At 37.9% G+C, this 19,323-nt stretch overlaps 1 protein-coding gene across 1 annotated transcript in view; it reads left to right on the forward strand.

The window, feature by feature from the left end:
- DNAH12 (dynein axonemal heavy chain 12) overlaps positions 1–19,323 on the forward strand; it is a 229,700-nt gene that overhangs the window by 7,079 nt on the left and 203,298 nt on the right. Inside the window, exons 3-5 of the mRNA XM_034996444.1 lie at positions 2,184–2,265; positions 2,452–2,478; positions 14,208–14,397. Coding sequence (XP_034852335.1) covers positions 2,184–2,265; positions 2,452–2,478; positions 14,208–14,397 — 299 coding nt within the window. The remainder of the gene's footprint in view (positions 1–2,183; positions 2,266–2,451; positions 2,479–14,207; positions 14,398–19,323) is intronic.

Consider the following 19,323-nt stretch of genomic DNA (forward strand, 5'->3'; position numbering starts at 1 on the left):
CCTGCCTCTCTGATCACATCTCCTTTGCCTCCTTCAATTGTGGTTTTTTCTTATTCCTGTCATGTTTGGCGTCTTCCAATCTTCTTTCTCAGGTCTCTTTTCTTTTCCTTGTATACTCTATGCTTTGGCCATCTCCCCCAGTGTATTTACCTTTACAAACTGGTAGATTTGTCTTCCTAAAAATGTTTCCATGCTCAAAAACTCTCAGCAACTCCCCATTGTCTATTGAATAAAAAAACCCTGCTATTTGAGGCTCTTAGTTGGATATTCCAGTCCATTTCTCCAAACTAATCTCCATTTGGTCCCAGCTCCCTACTACTCCCTGTTTTTTCCTTTGATCATTCCCTTGACTTTCTGTTCCTCGGGAGAGTCATGTTTGTTCAGATCCATCTACCCAGGAAAACTACATCTCCACCTGAAATCCCCTCCCTTATTAAAGCTCATTGCAAAGGCTAGTTTGTTCATGTAGCCTTAATAGACACCTCCAGGTGGAAGTGAACTTGTCCCCTCCTCTGAACCATCAGGGCCCCATGCCTTTCATATGGTACCTGTTTTTATCTCCTCACCCTTTCAGTTTATCAATTCCTTGAGATTTGTTGCTGTTATATTTTAATAAAACCTAGTAGAGTGTCTTGCATAATATGAGCATTCAATATTTGGTCACAGATGGATTAGAAAATGATATAACTTTATTTTATGGATGATCAATTCCTATGTTCAAACTATTTTTTAAAAAGATTTTACTTATTTGAGAGAGAGAGAGAGAGAGCTCAAGCAGGGGGAGGGGTAGAGGGAGAGGTAGAGTCCCCACTGAGCAGGGAGCCCGATGAGCTGGAGGACACGTGGCTCAATCTCAGGACCCTGGGATCATGACCTGAGCCAAAGGCAGATGCTTAACTGACTGAGCCACCCAGGCACCCCTCTTTTCAAACTATTTATCAAGTACCTACTATGTGCCCAGGTACTGTTCTTGGCATTAGGGACAAGGCAATGAATAAAATAGTCTACAACGTATAATATGTCAAATGGTGGGTAAATTCTATGAAGCAAGGTAAGTGAGGGTAAAGAGGTTAGATAGTGAAGGAAGTGATATTTAATATAAAGGGTAAGGTAAGGCTTCTCTGACAGGGTGGCTTTGGAACAGGGACAATACATATGAGGGCCCTACTACGCATCAGGATTAACTTAAAATTTGTAAGTTTGAATGGGAAAAAATTTGATTTTTTTTTTAGTCTCATTTTTTTTTATAGTACACACATATAATTTGAAAATTAAGGTCTCATTGATAATACTACTGGTATTTGTTTCTTTTGTTTCTTTTTTTTTTTTTTTTTGGAGTTTCCAAAGGGATTTGTTTCTTAGAGAAAATTCAGTAAGATAAAGAACTCTTGTATTTTTTTGTATTTTATTTTATTTTTTTACTTAAATTCAATTAGCCAAGGTATAGTACATCATTAGTTTTGTTGTTGTTTTGTTGTTGTTTTTTTTAAGATTTTATTTATTTATTTGACAGAAAGAGAGACGAGAGAGGGAACACAAGCAGGGGGAGTGGGAGAGGGAGAAGCAGGCTTCCCGCAGAGCAGGGAGCCCGATGCAGGGCTCTATCCCAGGACCCTGGGATCATGACCTGAGCCGAAGGCAGACGCTTAACGACTGAGCCACCCAGGCGCCCCCATCATTAATTTTTGATATAATGTTCAATAATTCATTAGTTGATAAAGAACTCTTGAATATCTCTTCTGTAAGTATAGTTGAAAAGATGTTCAAATTGTAATATTTAATTGTGATGATTATTATTTAAGTAAACTTTACCCCCAGTGTGGGGCTTGAACTCATGAGATTGAGTTTAAGAGTTGCACGCTTCACTGACTTAGCCAGCCGGGCACCCCCAAATTGTAATTTTTTTTCAAATATTTATTTATTTGAGAGAGAGAAAGAGCACGCAAGCATGAGGGGGAGAGGGAGAAGCAGGCTCCCCGTGAGCAGGGAGCCCCATGTGGGGCTCGATCCCAGGACTCTGGGATTATGACCTGAGCAGAAGGCAGACGCTCAACCGACTGAGCCATCCAGGCGCCCCCTGTAATGTTTTAATAATATATCTTAATGATGTCTTCAGGAGAGTCGGGCATTTTTTATAACTATAAGTAGTTTAACTGTAAACTATTTTTTAAACTATAATCCAGAGTTGATGGAGCCAAAAGAAGTTTAGACAGAACGCTGGATAAAAGGACACCTCCAATCCCAGAGCCAGATTATCCTCCAACTGTAAGTTTAGGTTGTCTTTTTAAAAAGTTTATCCTTATACAATTTTAATTTGTAATTATTTTAAGTTGATCTCAATATAACTAGTATTTTTAAGAGAATAATACATATACATAATACATACATTTAAGTCACTTATAATTTTTATCTCCTTGATTTAATTATGTCTTATTTGTTTGCTTTTGACAGATGACCAGTGAAATTAAAAAGAAAGGAGTGAGTTCAATTTTTTTAAATATTTCCTGTTTTTAAAATGTCCAAAGAAATTATGACAAAGTAGCTCCTTCTAAGACCACCTGCTAATAAGACCCATCCTAGAAGAGGAAGAAATTTAGAAACTGAGATTTTCATTTTCTGTGCCAAAGGAACAAGCATGTCATGGATGACAATATGGGGTTTAAGAGTTATATTTTTGTTGCCATTTGTTATTTGAGGATTAGTGGTAAATGTTTTAGTTCTTATTCCAGAAACTGGAAAAAAATTTAAAGTTGCCATTATAAAGGAAATGCATTTTGTTTTTCACTGTTCTTTTTTTTTTTTTAGATTTTATTTATTTGAGAGAGACAGAGATAGTGAGATAGAGAGCACAAGTGGGGAGGAGAGGGAGAAGCAGGCTCCCCACAGAGCAGGGAGCCCGATGCGGGACTCGATCCCATGACCTGAGCTGAAGGCAGATGCTTAACCGACTGAGCCACCCAGGCGCCCTGTTTTTCACTGTTCTAATATTGATATAATAATGATTACTTATTGAGAATCTATAGGGTGCTAGCCACACACTAGATGCTAGATTAAAAAAAAATGGCACTGACTGCATGGTCGACAACTTGGGGCTATGGTGTGATTGTTGGGAAGATGATGACACATAACACTTATTTCACAGCAAAGGATATGGAAACCTATGGAGCTGGCTACACGGAAGAGAAATTCATACAGCATGTTCCCAGATGGGGGTACAGGCTTTCCAAGTCTCTTCAAGTTCCCTTTGGGGATAGAGGGCTCAGGATACATCCCTGTACTGAGTATCTGTGGAAAAGCCAATTTCAGCTTCTCCAAGTTTTCTCTTTCTTTTTTCCTTCCTTCCTTCCTTTCTTTTCTTTTCTTTCTATCTTTCTTTCATCTTCTTCCTTCACCTCCCTCCCAACCTTTATGGAGACTTTGGCTGTGTATTTGCCTCTTTACTAGATAATAAGAACTGATATAAAACATTCATAAATATTTAACATGAGGCTGGGTGAATTGCAAGGCATATTTGTGTGTATGTACTTAGCATCCTCACTCTTCATCCACCGTTCTTACCTTCTAGTGTCTTACAATCTAAAATAGGTAGCCAGGCATGAAACAGTCATTCACTTTTGAACCCACTGCTTTTAGTAATCTGGCATGAAGGAACCCCACCTCTTCATCATTAGTGTCACCAGTGACCACTAATTGCCAAATCCAAGGCATGTTTTTTTAATACTGTTCTCACTAGACCTCCAGCTGACTTTTATTTTTTATTTATTTTTTAAAGATTTTATTTATTTATTTGATGGAGAGAGAGAGCATGAGCAGAAGCACAAGCAGGGGTAGTGGCAGGCAGAGGGAGAGGGAGAAGCAAGCTCTCTGCTGAGCAGGGAGCCCAATGTGGGGCTCATTCCCAGGACTGGGATCATGTCCTGAGCCGAAGGCAGACACTTAACTGACTGAGCCACCCAGGCACCCCTCCAGCTGACTTTTTAAAAATGTTTTTACTAAAAAATAAAAAATAAATGTTTTTGCTTTTAAATAGTTGGACACATGGATCAGTGGAATAAATGAATGACCCAGAAGTAGACCTACATGAGTACAGCCAACTGATTTTTGACAAAGTGCAAAAATTAATTCAATAGGGCGCCTGGGTGGCTCAGATGGTTAAGCGTCTGCCTTCGGCTCAGGTCATGATCCCAGGATCCTGGGATTGAGTCCCGCATCGGGCTCCCTGCTCCTTGGGAGCCTGCTTCTCTCTCTCTCTGTCTCTCTCTGTCTCTCATGAATAAATAAATAAAATCTTTAAAAAAAAATTAATTCAATAGAAGGATAGTCTTTTCAACAAATACAATGGAGCAGTTGGACATCCATTAAAAATTGAAACAAATAAACAACAACCCAGACCTCAGCCTTAACTTCATACCTTGTGCAAAAATTATTGAAATTAAATAATAGATTTAAATGTAAAACATAAAACTATTTTAAAACCTTTTAAAAGACAACAACAGGAGAATTGTAAAACTATAAACCTTTTAGAAGCAAACCTAGAGCTAAGCAGAGTTTCTAAACATGACAGCAAAAACATTATCCATAAAAGAAAAAGCCCAAAAAATTATATTTCACCAAAATTTAAAACTATTGCTCAGTGAAAGACTGTGTTAAGAGGATGAGAAGACAGGGGCGCCTGGGTGGCTCAGTCGTTAAGCGTCTGCCTTCGGCTCAGGTCATGATCCCAGGGTCCTGGGATCGAGTCCCACATTGGGCTCCCTGCTCGGCAGGAAGCCTGCTTCTCGCTCTCCCACTCCCCCTGCTTGTGTTCCTGCTCTCGCTCTCTCTCTCTCTGTCAAATAAATAAATAAAATCTTTAAAAAAAAAAAAAGAGGATGAGAAGACAAGCTGCACACTGGGTGAAAATACAAATCACATATCCAACAAAGGACTTAATGTCTCAAAGATGTAAAGAACTCTCAAACAATCCAGTTAGAAAATGGGTAAAAAGCATAAATAGACATTTTACCAGAGAGGATATATAGATGGCCAATAAGCACATTTTTAAAAGATGTTCAATATCATCAACATCATCAGTCTTTAGGGGAATGCAAATGAAAACCATGATGAGTTATCACTACATACCCACTAGAATGGCTAAAGTAAAAAACAGTGTGATTCTAGCTGACCATTCATTTCCTTTTTATTCCCTTGTATTTATTCTTCTGGTTTTCTGTTATCTGTATGTCATCTTCATGGCTTTCTCTTCCCTGCCTGTGGACCACTGTTCTCCTTCCTTGAATCTCCCAGGATGATTCTCTCCTTTCCTGATTTCAGCTACCTTCTGTATATTGATGACTCTCAGATATTTTTATGCAAAAATAACTCAAATTCAACATGTCAAAAATAAAAAAACAACTCATCAGCTTCCTCCATCAGACTTCTCTTCTTCCTTATTTTTGATTCTAGTTCTTGTTACCACTATCTATAGAGACACTCATGCTCAAAACATCTGAATCTTAACTTCTCCTTCCCCTCACCAACTACCCACCTGTCATACAATTAGTCCCCAAGTACTGTGAATATTTTATTAGCCCTCTTCTTCTCCTAGCCTTAGATCAGGACTTCATCTCTTGCTTTGCTTGACTACAGTAGACATCAATGGCTTCCCATACCCGTTAAAGCTTAATGGGGCGTGGAAAGCTTTCTGTAGTATGACCCCTGCCTATTCCCCAGCCTCTCCTCTCCCTACACACTATCATGCTTATGCTTTACCCACATGAACTTGCTTCTTAATCCTTGAGGAAGTATGACATTTCTCACTTCACTGCTTTTGTTTGGCATGTCCCTTCATCATCCATTCTTCTTTTCATCTGGCTGTCTCTAATTCAGCTCAGTCATCACCCTCAGGAAGCCTTACCCTCTTTCTATGGGTTTGGATAAATGACTTTTTCTTTGCTCCTATTATAGCCTATTTATTTTTTGTTAATTTACTTAGCACATTGCATTAGGTATTCCCTTGATCTTTTCATGGATTTAAGTGATATATTCCTAGGCTTGAGGCTAGGAATTGCTTCTTAATCATCTTTGTATCTTTAACATCTATGGTATTGAACACCAGTAGCGGATACTCAATAAATGCTTAATGAATGAATAAATATAAACACTTAAGCTCAGTAAAATATAACAGGTATTGTGATGGAAGTATGAAAAAATACAGTGGGGGCATAAAGTAGGAAGTTTTCCAAAGATGATATCTTTTTGCTGAAGGAAGAATATATACTTTAATTCTAAGGGTCAAATATGTACATATATATACACATATATATATATAAAATATATATTTTATTGGGCTATAATTGACATGTAACATTTTTATTTTAGGGGATGAAAGGGTTAAAACACAATAAGTTAAGGATACATAATTAGAATAATGAATTTTAGACTTCCTGTCACTATAAAATCATATAGTTTATTCATGCCTAGTTTTTTATGTACTATTTTAGAGTTTGACCCTGACCTACTTTATAAAACTGCTGTAGATTTGGGGGAATTGAGAAAATATCTTCCTTGCCTACCTATAATCAAAGCATTTATTCATGAAAAAATTAATAAATGTTTACTATGTACCTGATCCTGTGTTAGATGCTGAAGATTGATCAACAAGATGGACATAGTTTTTGCTCTTATGGAGCTTATATACTAATGGGGAAGACATAGTAATCAAGTAAAACAAACAAAATAATGGTGACAAGTACTATGAAAGAAATACAGTGTAACAGGATAGAGAGTGACTGGTCAGAGAGTGGAGCCATATAAAGCAGGTGGTCAGAGAAGGTGTCCCTGAGGCAGTGGCATTTTGGAGACCTGAATGGTAGAAAAGAGCCAGCCATAGGAAGACCTGGGGATGAGAATTTTCCAGTAGGAGGAACAGTTAAGTTTAAAGTCCCTGAAGCAGTACAGATCCTTTACTTCTTTGGTTAGGTTTATTCCTAGGTATCTTATGGTTTTTGGTGCAATTGTAAATGGGATAGATTCCTTGATTTCTCTTTCTTCTGCCTCATTGTTACATGCATAGAAATGCAACTGACTTCTGTGTGTTGATTTTATATCCTGTGAAACAAAACAGATGAACATAGGGGAAGGGAAGGAAAAATAAAATAAGATGAAAACAGAGAGGGAGTCAAACCATAAGAGACTTTAAAAAAAATATTTTATTTATTTGACAGAGAGAGAGAGAACGAGCACAAGCCAGGAGGGTGGGCAGCAGGCAGAGAGAGAGGGAGAGGCAGTCTCCCCACTGAGCAGGTAGCCCAACTCAGGTCTTGATCGCAGAACCCTGGGATCATGACCTGAGCTGAAGGCAGATGCTTAACTGACTGAGACCACGAGGCACCCCATAAGAGACTTTTAACTATAGGAAACAAACTGAGGGTTGCTGGAGGGAAGGTGGGGGAAAGATGGGAAAGTTGGGTGATGGGCATTAAGGAGGGCACTTGATGTAATGAGCACTGGGTTTTGTATGCAACTGATGTTTCACTAAATTCTACCCCTGAAACTAATAATACAGTATATGTTAACTTGTTAAATTGAATTTAAATAAAAAATAAAAAAAAAATAAAGTCCTGAAGGAGAAAACAGTTTGGTATGTGCCAGGAACTGAAAGGCCAGCTTGACTAGAGCATACAGAATGAGCTCATGAGAGTACATAAAGTGAACTTGAAGAGAGAGTCAGGGGCCAGATTATGTAGGCTATGGTAAGGAGTTCATTTTACCCAAATTGCAATGGGAAGTCATTGAAGGATTCTACTCATGGGAATATTATAATTTGATTTATATTTTATTGATAAAAAGCCACTTTGACAGTGATGTGAGGGAAAAAAAACAACTTTGATACTTTAAAAAATGGATTATGGCCAGGGCAAGAGTAAAAAGCAGGAAGAATCAGCTAGTAGTAAAAGACAACAATCTTGGATGAGAGATGATTATAGCTTAGAATGATAGTAAAAGAGCTAGAAAAAGTTGATCGATTCAGGATATATTTGGGATGTAGACATGATAGGACTACTGATAGATTGGATATGAAAGGTAAGCAAAAGAGGAACCAAGGATGACTTTTAGGGTTTTGGCCTGACTTATAAGGTAATTGGTGCCATTTATTGAGATAGCTAAGACTAAGGGAGGAATGGCTTAGAGGCTTGGGAGAGCAAAGGTCTCCTATGGCTATACTGATTTTTCAGGAATACCTCAGTTCTAGAGATATGGATTTAGGACCCATCAACACATATAGATGATACTAACAGTCATGAAATCACCTAAGCAGAGAGAGAGAAAGCAAGCAGAGGAAAGCAGGTTTATTACTAGAAAGAGGTCAGTCCATTGATATATAGTGAGGGATTGGGAACCATCACAAGACTTTTAAGATCAAGCAGCACAATAATGGAGCAGACAGAATTTTGGAGTGAGGAACTAATTGAAAAAAAATTGAAGAAAAACAATTGAAGTAAGAAACAAAGGAAAAAATGTACAACTAGACCATTCATTTAAACATCTTTTAGGGCACCTGGCTGGCTCAGTCGATTAAGCACCTGCCTTCGGCTCAGGTCATGATCCCAGGGTCCTGGGATGGAGGTCCTGGGATGGAGCCCCGCAAGGGCTCCCTGCTTAGAAGGGAGCCTGCATCTCCCTCTCCCTCTGCCGCTCCCCCTGCTTGTGCTGTCTCGTGCATGCTCGCTCTCTCTCTGTCAAATAAGTACATAAACAAACAAACAAATCTTTAAAAAAATGTACAAACCATCTTGTTATTTTGAAATAATTTCAGATTTATAGAAAAGTGGAAAAAGTTTATAAAAAATTCTTCTATACGCTTTACCTGTTCCTATAATGTTAACATTCTTACCTGAAACAGTGATTATTATGGTGGTTACCAAATAATATTTCCATCATTCCTTGTATATTTTTTAGTTGGAATTTTATAGTAAGGAAGAACTTCATCCTTTCTCTCATCATTCACTCATACCAGTATGGGCTATGGAGTCTTATTGTAACCATTGAGTTATAATGTGTTATTATTATTGTTTATTGTGACATTCAGTTGTCCCAGATTTGGCCAGTGGGAGTTCTTCAAGTTAACTTTTTTTTTTTTAAAGATTTTATTTATTTATTTGACAGAGAGAGACACAGTGAGAGATGGAACACGAGCAGGGGGAGTGGGAGAGGGAGAAGCAGGCTTCCCGCTGAGCAGGAAGCCTGACGCGGGGCTCAATCCCAGGACCCTGGGATCATGACCTGAGCCGAAGGCAGACGCCTAACGACTGAGCCACCCAGACACCCCTTTCAAGTTAACTCTTATGCCCTCCTTTTTAAGATTTTATTTGTTCATTTATTTGACCCAGAGAGAGAGCACAGGCAGGGGGAGGGGCAGAGGGAGAAGCAGACTCCCTGCTGAGCAGGGAGCCTGATGAGGGATTTGATCCCAGGACCCTGAGATCATGACCCGAGCCAAAGGCAGACACTTAACCGACTGAGCCACCCAGGAGTCCCTATGTCCTCTTTTTCTTATCCCATCATTCTTTGAGTTCTTATGTTCTGATGCAATAAGATGTTTCAGGCTTTTCCTGTACTTTTTCTGTTCTAACCTTGGAATCACTCATCTCTCCAAGGACTCCTGGCCTTTTTAGTAGAGAAAATGGTATTTAGAAACCATTCTAAATGGTATTTAGAATGAGAGTTAGATGTGTTCCTTGACAATGGATGAAATTGCTTCTTGGCTCTCTCAGCAGAAAGAGCTAGGCAGTTATCTATCCATCCATCCTTCTATCATCTATCTATCTTAAAAATCATGTGTTTATACTGATGTCTCCTATTCCAATTCAGGATCATAGGATCTATTCTAGTCCTCCCCTTTCCATATTTGTAGCTCCCTTTTCTGATAGTGAGAAACCTGGCTTTTACAAACCATAAAATATTTACTTATTTTGTTAAATCCTAGAATACAAATAAATAGTTTTTAAATTGCTAACTCATGAGACTGTGAAAAATATACCTACTCACTACAGTTCAGTATTTGTCTCTGGTTTTTTGTATTTATCTTGAAGGTATAGTGAAGCTACTGTGTTCAAAAGTTACTTTGGTTAGTTCTACACCCTTTCAGTGTGACTATGTTATTAATTTGAAATCTATTTAGGTTCATAACTTTCTGTTTGTTTTTCATTTTGTTTTTCCCCCCTCATCTTTATTGATTTTCTTTACTTATATTTTAAGCATGTAAAACAGTAGCATGGTTTAAAAGTCAGAACTACATCAAGAGATAAGCTCAGAGTAGGGTCCCCCATCCTTTTTGCCCTGTTCCCATCCCCCCATACTTTCTACCTGGTCCAACCCTCTCCCTCTTTTTTTTTTTTTAAAGATTTTATTTATTTATTTATTTATTTATTTATTTTAAAAAGATTTTATTTATTTGACAGAGAGAGACACAACAAGAGAGGGAACACAAGCAGGGGGAGTGGGAGAGGGAGAAGCAGGCTTCCCGCCGAGCAGGGAGCCCAATGTGGGGCTCAATCCCACGACCCTGGGATCATGACCTGAGCCAAAGGCAGCCACTTAACGACTGAGCCACCCAGGTGCCCCAGATTTTATTTATTTATTTGAGAGAGAGAGAGAGCACAAGAACGGTGGGGTGAGGCAGAAGCAGACGCCTCACTGAGCAGGGAGCCCGACACAGTGCTCAATCCCAGGACCCTAGGATCATGACCTGAGCCTAAGGCAGATGCTTAAGTGACTGACCTTGGAATCACTCATCTCCCAAACCCACTCCCTTTAAACAACCAGTCTCATTAATTTCTGGTTTATCCTTCCTATGTTTAATTTTTCATAAAGGAAGAGATTTATTTTTGTATTTCCCCTTTTATCTTATACAAAATGTATCATAATTTAAATATTCTTTTGCATTTTAACAACATACCTAGAATTTACTCTATATCAGTTTATAGAGATGATCTTCACTCTTTTTTCTTAGTTTTCTTGAGATAGAATTGACGTATGACATTGTGTAAGTTTAAGGTGTACAATGTGTTGATTTGATTTCCTCATTCTTTTTCACTGCTGCACAGAACATCAATGTGTGGATGTATAATAATTTATTTGGTCACTCTCAAATGTTTCCAGTATTTTGCTGCCATGAATAGCCTTGTATGTGTGTTTTTGTATTGGAGGTATATTCTCAATTTCTAGAAGTTGGGCTGCTGGGTCAATATGCAGTTTTGGTAGATATCGCAAAATTTCTCTCCAAAAGGATTGTGTCAATTCACATTCCTACTTGCAATTTGTGGGAGTACTTCTTCCCCATAGTCTCACCACAGAATGTGGGGGTCATATTTTTTACTTTTTATCAGTCTGATAGGTGACAAATAGTATCTCAGGGTAGTTTAAGTATGCTTTTTAAAATTATGATAGGATTAAATATTTTTCATAGAATTAAGGACCATTTTTATAAAATTTTTATTGTAAAATGTTGGTTCATATTTTCTCCCTATTTTTCTATTGGGTTTTGGTCTTATTTTCCCTGAAATTAAAATCTAGTAAAATACAACATAAAATTTACCATTTTAACCATTTTTTAAAATTTATTTTTAAAAAATATTTATTTGAGAGAGAGAGAGAGAGCGTGCATGATGGGGGGGGAGGGGCAGAGGGAGAGGGAGAGAGAGAATCTCAAGCAGACTCCCTGCTGAGCATGGAGTCCGACACGGGGCTTGATCCCATGACCCTGAGATCATGACCTGAGCTGAAACAAAGAGTTGGATGCTCAACGGACTGAGCCATCCAGGCGCCCCCATCTTAACCATTTTTCAGTGTACAATTCAGTGGTGTTTCTTCACATAGTTGCACAACCAATCTCTAGAACTTTTCATCTTGCAAAACTGAAACTGAATACTCACTAAACAACTCCCCATTTCTCTCTTCCCTAAGTCCCTGGCAACTACCATTCTATTGTCTATTTCTATGAATTAGATTACTCAAGATACCTCATATAAGTGGAATTATATAATATTTATTTTTTGTCATTGGCTTATTTCATTCAGCATAATGTCCTCAAATTTCATCTATCCCTTACATTTTTAAGCATTCTTTATACTTTGAGATATATGTTGCAAATCTTTTGTCCCAGATTGTCAGTTGTCTTTTGATCATTTTTATTGTGACTTGTTTTGCCATGTAAACATTTTAATTTTTATGTAGTCAGAATTTGTCAGTCGTTTTTTTGGGTTTTTTTTTTGTTTTTTGTTTTGTATCTGGAACTTGAATCATAGCTAGAAAGTTTTCCTCTACCCTCAATTATAGCAGAATTTATCCATTTTTTTGTCCTTGTGTAGTTTTATTGTTTAATTTAAATTCTTGATGTATTTGGAATTTACTCTTGTGTATGGTGGAAGGTATGGATTAAATTTCTCTTTTTCCAAATGGCTAGCCAGTTGTCCCAGAACTATTTTTTAAAATATTCATCTTGAGTTACCACATTTATCATATGCTAAATTTTCCTACATACTGGGCCTATTTCTGGACTTTCATTTTTTTTTTTCTGCTAGCCATCTATCCAGGCTCCTGTTCCACACTGTTTTAATTAGAGAGACTTTATAGTATGTTTTAATGTTTCCTAGGGCTAGTTTTCCCTTGTAGATATTCTTTCTCAGGAATTTCTTGGCGATTCTCACATGTTTATTTTTCCACATGAACTTTAGGCTCAATAAGTCTAGTTCTATAAAAATGTATGCAGATATTTTTATTGGGATTACATTAAATTAATTTTGAGACAAACTTAAATTTTCATGTTAAAATATCTTGGTAAACAAGATTAAGTATTGTCTTTCTACTTGTACTTGTCTATTTTTGTCAGATTACTTATTGTTACGGGAGAATTTATAAAATTATGCTGCTATTGTACCAGAATATAATCTCCAAGAGAGCAGGGGCTTTGTCTTTGTTTACTGGAACAATGAATATTCGTTGAATTAATATTTGTTGAATGAAGGAATAATAAGTTAAACAAAGGATCTTTGTTTTGCCTTGAGAAAATGAAAAGTATACAAAGAACATTAATTTGACAAGAACTTATCAAAAACAAAGAAAAATATAAAGTGGTTTCTTTGAAAAGACAGAGCAAAATGTTTTCCTGCCCAGACACCTGACCTCCAGTGAATTTATAGTTTATACATGAGGGCTCCAGAGAGTATGATTTACTCTTCTACGTATTAAAAGTTGAGGGATTGCCTTCTGTATCTAGTTCACTCATGCTTCATCTACAAAGCCCCTTTTATGAAGTATATGACATTTCACCTACTAGAAATTCATTTTGGCTGCTACCACATACGGGTCCAGTGGGAAGAACCTCTAGACTTGCCACCCTGCCTTCACTTCCCTGGCAGGGCTCCCTCCTCCAGCCCTGACTGTTTTCATCCAGGACACAGAGCCGTTGTGATCACAGGTTAGCCATGTAACAGTGACATGAAATGCAGGGACACCTGCTGTATATTGTTGATGTGCTTCAGAAATAGAGGTCTATATTGCTTAGAGCCCTTTGCCCAACATAAAGGTTGTAAATAATCCCTTTCTCCTCTTCCCAATTCCTGTTACTCTTTAGGTTTCTCTATTTGAATCCTTTGAGGCTATGAACTTCTGTTTGGTCCACCACTCCAGGCCCTCCATTCCCTACCAGGGTCCTTTCCTGCTTGAGGCTCTGGTGTGCCTAAATCAACTTGTTTTTGTGATTATCTCACACTATCCTGGAGGTGACCAGTTGGTTCTTACTCTACTCGGATGCCCCCCTCCAGATTAAATTCTAATCGGTTCTGTTTCTGCGCCACCACTTGGGTATGCTGTATTGGAGCCCCTCTCTGTTTCTTCTGGTTTCATTTGGAAATCCATTTCAAATGGATTAATGCTAAATATTTCAGTGTTTGAGTGGATAATACGTGGGCACACCCAGCTTCCCTAGCCCACTCTTTGGTCCCAATTTCCAATTCTTATTCATTCAATAAATATAAACTGAGCACTTAAAAAATGGTTTCTTTGTAGGTCATACTTTTGGGTAAAATGTTTTTATTCTGAAAACATGTTATTTTTCAGAATACATCTATTCTGAAAAAAAGTTGTCTTGAATAGACAGAGCTCAGGAGTTATGCTGAAATTCTACACCATTTAGAACACTTTATTTTTTCTTACTATATTCTCAGTTCAACTATATTTATATGAAGCAATGTGTAGAAAGCAGTCCTATAGTACCTATTCAGCAGGAATGGCTGGATCACATGTTAATGCTGATACCTGAGTCTTTAAAGGAAGGAAAAGAAAGAGAAGAACTCATGAAAAGTCTCATAAATGAAGTGTCAAGTGACTTTGAAAAAAGCATGAAGAGGTATCTGGGTAAGTAGCATTTAACACACGCCACGCTTCTTTGACTTTTGTTCTCCACCCCTCCAATCACAAGTAGAAATGTGAATAATGAGCATCTATGTATTTAGCTATATGTATTTCTTAGATATTATTTTAATTTAAAGTTTTTATTTTGAGGGGTGCCTCGTTGGCTCAGTTGGTAGAGTGTGCGATTGTTGATCCTGGGGTTGTACATTTGAGCCCCACGTAGGCCCTTTACCTACACCCCTTGGGTGTAGAGATTACTTTAAAAAAATGAAATCTACTTTATTTTTTAAATTAAATTAAATTAAATGAATTAACATACAATGTATTGTTTGTTTCAGGGGTACAGGTCTGTGATTCATCAGTCTTACACAATTCACAGCACTCACCATATCACATACGCTCCCCAATGTCCACCACCCAGCCACCTCATCCCTCCCACCCACCTCCACTCCAGCAACCCTTAGTTTGTTTCCCAAGATTAAGAGTCTTTTATGGTTTGTCTCCCTCTCTGGTTTCGTCTTGTTTCATTTTTCCCTCCCTTCCCCTATGATCCTCTGTCTTGTTTCTCAACTTCCTCATATCAGTGAGATCATATGATACTTGCCTTTCTCTGACTGACTTATTTTGCTTAGCATAATACCATCCACGTTGTTGCAAATGGCAAGATTTCATTTCTTTGATGGCTGCATAATATTCCATTGTGTGTGTGTGTGTGTGTGTATACACATCTTCTTCATCCATTCATCCGTTGATGGACATCTAGGCTCTTTCCATAGTTTGGCTATTGTGGACATTGCTGCTATAAACATTGGGGTGCACGTGCCCCTTCAGATCACTACATTTGTATCTTTGGGGTAAAATACCCAGTAGTACAATTGCTGGGTCATAGGTTAGCTCTATTTTCAACTTTTTGAGGAACCTCCATACTGTTTTCCAGAGTGGCTGCATCAGCTTGCATCCACCAACAGTGTAGGAGGGTTCCCCTTTCTCTGCATCCTCGCCAAATCAGTCACTTCCTGACTTGTTAATTTTAGCCATTCTGACTGGTGTGAGGTGGTATCTCATTGAGGTTTTGATTTGGATTTCCCTGATGCCGAGTGATATTGAGCATTTTTTCATGTGTCTGTTGGCCATTTGCAGAAATGTCTGTTCATGTCTTCTGCCCATTTCTTGATTGGATTCTTTGTTCTTTGGGTGTTGAGTTTGATGAGTTCTTTGTAGATTTGGGGTACTAGCCCTTTATCTGATATGTCATTTGCAAATATCTTCTCTCATTCTATCGGTTGTCTTTTGGTTTTATTGACTGTTTCCTTTGCTGTGCAAAAGCTTTTTATCTTGATGAAATCCCAATAGTTCATTTTTGCCCTTGCTTCCCTTGCCTTTGGTGATGTTTCTAGGAAGAAGTTGCTGCGGCTGAGGTTGAAGAAGTTGCTGCTTGTGTTCTCCTCAAGGATTTTGATGGACTCCTGTCTCACATTGAGGTCTTTCAACCATTTGGAGTCTATTTTTGTGTGTGGTTTAAGGAAATGGTCCAGTTTCATTCTTCTGCATGTGGCTATCCAATTTTCCCAACACCATTTGTTGAAGAGACTGGTTTTTTTTCCATTGGACATTCTTTCCTGCTTTGTCAAAGATCAGTTGACCATAGAGTTGAGGGTCCATTTCTGGGCTCTCTATTCTTTTCCATTGATCTGTGTGTCTGTTTTTGTGCCAGTACCATACTGTCTTGATGATTACAGCTTTGTAATAGAGCTTGAAGTCTGGAATTGTGATGCCACCAGCTTTGCTTTTCTATTTCAACATTCCTCTGGCTACTCTGGGTCTTTTCTGGTTCCATACAAATTTTAGGATTATTTGTTCCATTTCTTTGAAAAAAGTTGATGGTATTTTGATAGGGATTGCATTAAATGTGTAGATTGCTCTAGGTAGCAAAGACATTTTCACAAAATTTGTTCTTCCAATCTAAGAGCATGGGACGTTTTTCCATTTCTTTGTGCCTTCCTCAATTTCTTTCATGAGTATTTTATAGTTTTCTGAGTACAGATTCTTCGCCTCTTTGGTTAGATTTATTCCTAGGTATCTTATGGTTTTGGGTGCAATTGTAAATGGGATCGACTCCTTAATTTCTCTTTCTTCTGTTTGTTGGTGGTTTATAGAAATGCAACTGATTTCTGTGTATTGATTTTGTTTCCTGCCACTTTACTGAATTCCTGTATGAGTTCTAGCAGTTTTGGGCTGGAGTCTTTTGGGTTTTCCACATAAAGTATCATATTATCTGCAAAGAGTGAGAGTTTGACTTCTTTACTGATTCTGATGCCTTTTATTTCTTTTTGTTGTCTGATTGCCGAGGCTAGGACTTCTAGTACTATGTTGAATAGCAGTGGTGATTGTAGACATCCCTGCTGTGTTCCTGACCTTAGGGGGAACGCTCTCAGTTTTTCCCCATTGAGAATGATATTTGCTGTGGGGTTTTCATAGATGGCTTTTATGATATTGAGGTATGTACCCTCTATCCCTACACTGTGAAGAGTTTAAATCAAGAAAGGATGCTGTACTTTGTCAAATGCTTTTTCTGCATCTATTGAGAGGAGCATATGGTTCTTGTTCTTTCTTTTACTAATGTATCACATTGATTGATTTGCGGATGTTGAACCAATCTTGCAGCCCAGGAATAAATCCCAGTTGGTTGTGGTGAATAATCCTTTTAATGTACTATTGGATCTTATTGGCTGGTATTTTGGTGAGAATTTTTGCATCCATGTTGATCAGGGATATTGGTCTGTAGCTCTCCTTTTTGATGGGGTCTTTGTCTGGTTTTGGGATCAAGGCAATGCTGGCCTCATAAAATGAGTTTGGAAGTTTTCCTTCCATTTCTATTTTTTGGGACAGTTTCAGAAGAATAGGTAATAATTCTTCTTTAAATGTTTGGTAGAATTCCCCTGGGAAGCCGTCTGGCCCTGGGCTCTTGTTTGTTGGGAGATGTTTGATGACTGCTTCAATTTCCTTACTGGTTATGGGTCTGTTCAGGTTTTGTATTTCTTCCTGGTTCAGTTTTGGTAGTTTATACATCTCTAGGAATGCATCCATTTCTTCCAGATTGTCTAATTAGTTGGCATATAGTTGCTCATAATATGTTCTTATAATTGTTTGTATTTCTTTGGTGTTGGTTGTTGGTCCTCCTCATTCATGATTTTATTTATTTGGGCTCTTTCTCTTTTCTTTTTGATAAGTCTGGCCAGGAGTTTATCAATCTTATTAATTCTTTCAGAAAACCAGCTCTTAGTGTCATTGATCTGTTCTACTGTTCTTTTGGTTTCTATTTCATTGATTTCTGCTCTAATCTTTATAAATTCTCTTCTGCTGGGATTAGGCTTTATTTGCTGTTCTTTTTCCAGATCCTTTATGTATAAGGTTAGGTTGTGTATTTGAGACCTATCTTGTTTCTTGAGAAAGGCTTGTATTGCTATATACTTCCCTCTTAGGATGGCCTTTGCTGCATCCCAAAGGTTTTGAACAGTTGTGTTTTCATTTTCATTTGTTTCCATGAATTTTTAAGTTTCTTCTTTTATTTCCTGGTTGACCCATTCATTCTTTAGCTGCTCTTTAGTAGTATGCTCTTTAGCCTCCATGTATTTGAGTTCTTTCCAACTTTCCTCTTGTGATTGAGTTCTAGTTTCAAAGCATTGTGGTCTGAAAATATGAAGGGAATGATCCCAGTCTTTTGGTACTGGTTGAGACCTGATTTGTGACCCAGGATGTGATCTATTCTGGATTATGTTCCTTGTGCACTCAAGAAGAATGTGCATTATGTTGCTTTGGGATGGAATGTTCTGAATATATCTGTTAAGTCCATCTGGTCTAGTGTGTCATTTAAAGCCTTTATTTCCTTGTTGATCTTTTGCTTAGATTATCTGTCCATTTCAGTGAGAGCGTGTTAAATTCCCCTACTATTATTGTATTATTGTTGATATGTTTCTTTGATTTTGTTATTAATTGGCTAATATAATTGGCTACTCCCATGTTAGGAGCATAGATATTTAAAATTTTTAGATCCTCTTGTTGGATAGACCCTTCACGTATGATGTAGTGTCCTTCCTCATCTCTTATTACAGTCTTTAGTTTAAAATCTTAATTTGTCTGATATAAGGATTGCTACCCCAGCTTTGTTTTGATGTCCATTTGCATGGTAAATGGTTTTCCACCCCCTCACTTTCAATCTGGTGGTGTCTTTGGGTCTAAAATGAGTCTCTTGCAGACAGCATATCAATGGGTCTTGTTTTTCTATCCAATCTGATACCCCGTGTCTTTTCATTGGGGCATTTAGCCCATTTACATTCAGGGTAACTATTGAAAGATAGGAATTTAGTGCCATTGTATTGCCTGTAAGGTGACTGTTACTGTATATTGTCTCTGTTCCTTTGTGGTCTATGTTACTTTTAGGCTCCCTCTTTGCTTAGAGAACCCCTTTTAATATTTCTTGTAGGGATGTTTTGGTGTTAACAAATTCTTTTAGTTTTTGTTTGTCCTGGAAGCTTATCTCTCCTTCTATTTTCAATGACAGCCTAGCTGGATATTCTTGGCTGCATATTTTTCTCATTTAGTGCTCTGAATATATCATGCCAGTCCTTCCTGGCCTGCCAGGTCTCTGTGGATAGGTCTGCTGCCAATCTAATATTTCTACTATTGTAGGTTGCAGACCTCTTGTCCCGAGCTGCTTTCAGGATTTTCTCTTTGTCTCTGAGACTTGTGAGTGTTACTATTAGATGTCGGAGTGTTGACCTATTTTTAATGATTTTGAGTGGGGTTCTCTGTGCCTCCTGGATTTTGATGGCTGTTTCCTTCCCCAAATTAGGGAAATTCTCTGCTATAATTTGCTCCAATGTATCTTCTGCCCCTCTCTCTCTTTCTTCTCTTTCTGGGGTCCCAATT

This window comes from Mirounga leonina, unplaced genomic scaffold, assembly GCF_011800145.1.
Source record: "Mirounga leonina isolate KUSES-001 unplaced genomic scaffold, KU_Mleo_1.0 Mir_94, whole genome shotgun sequence".
Classification (NCBI taxonomy): Eukaryota; Metazoa; Chordata; class Mammalia; order Carnivora; family Phocidae; genus Mirounga; species Mirounga leonina.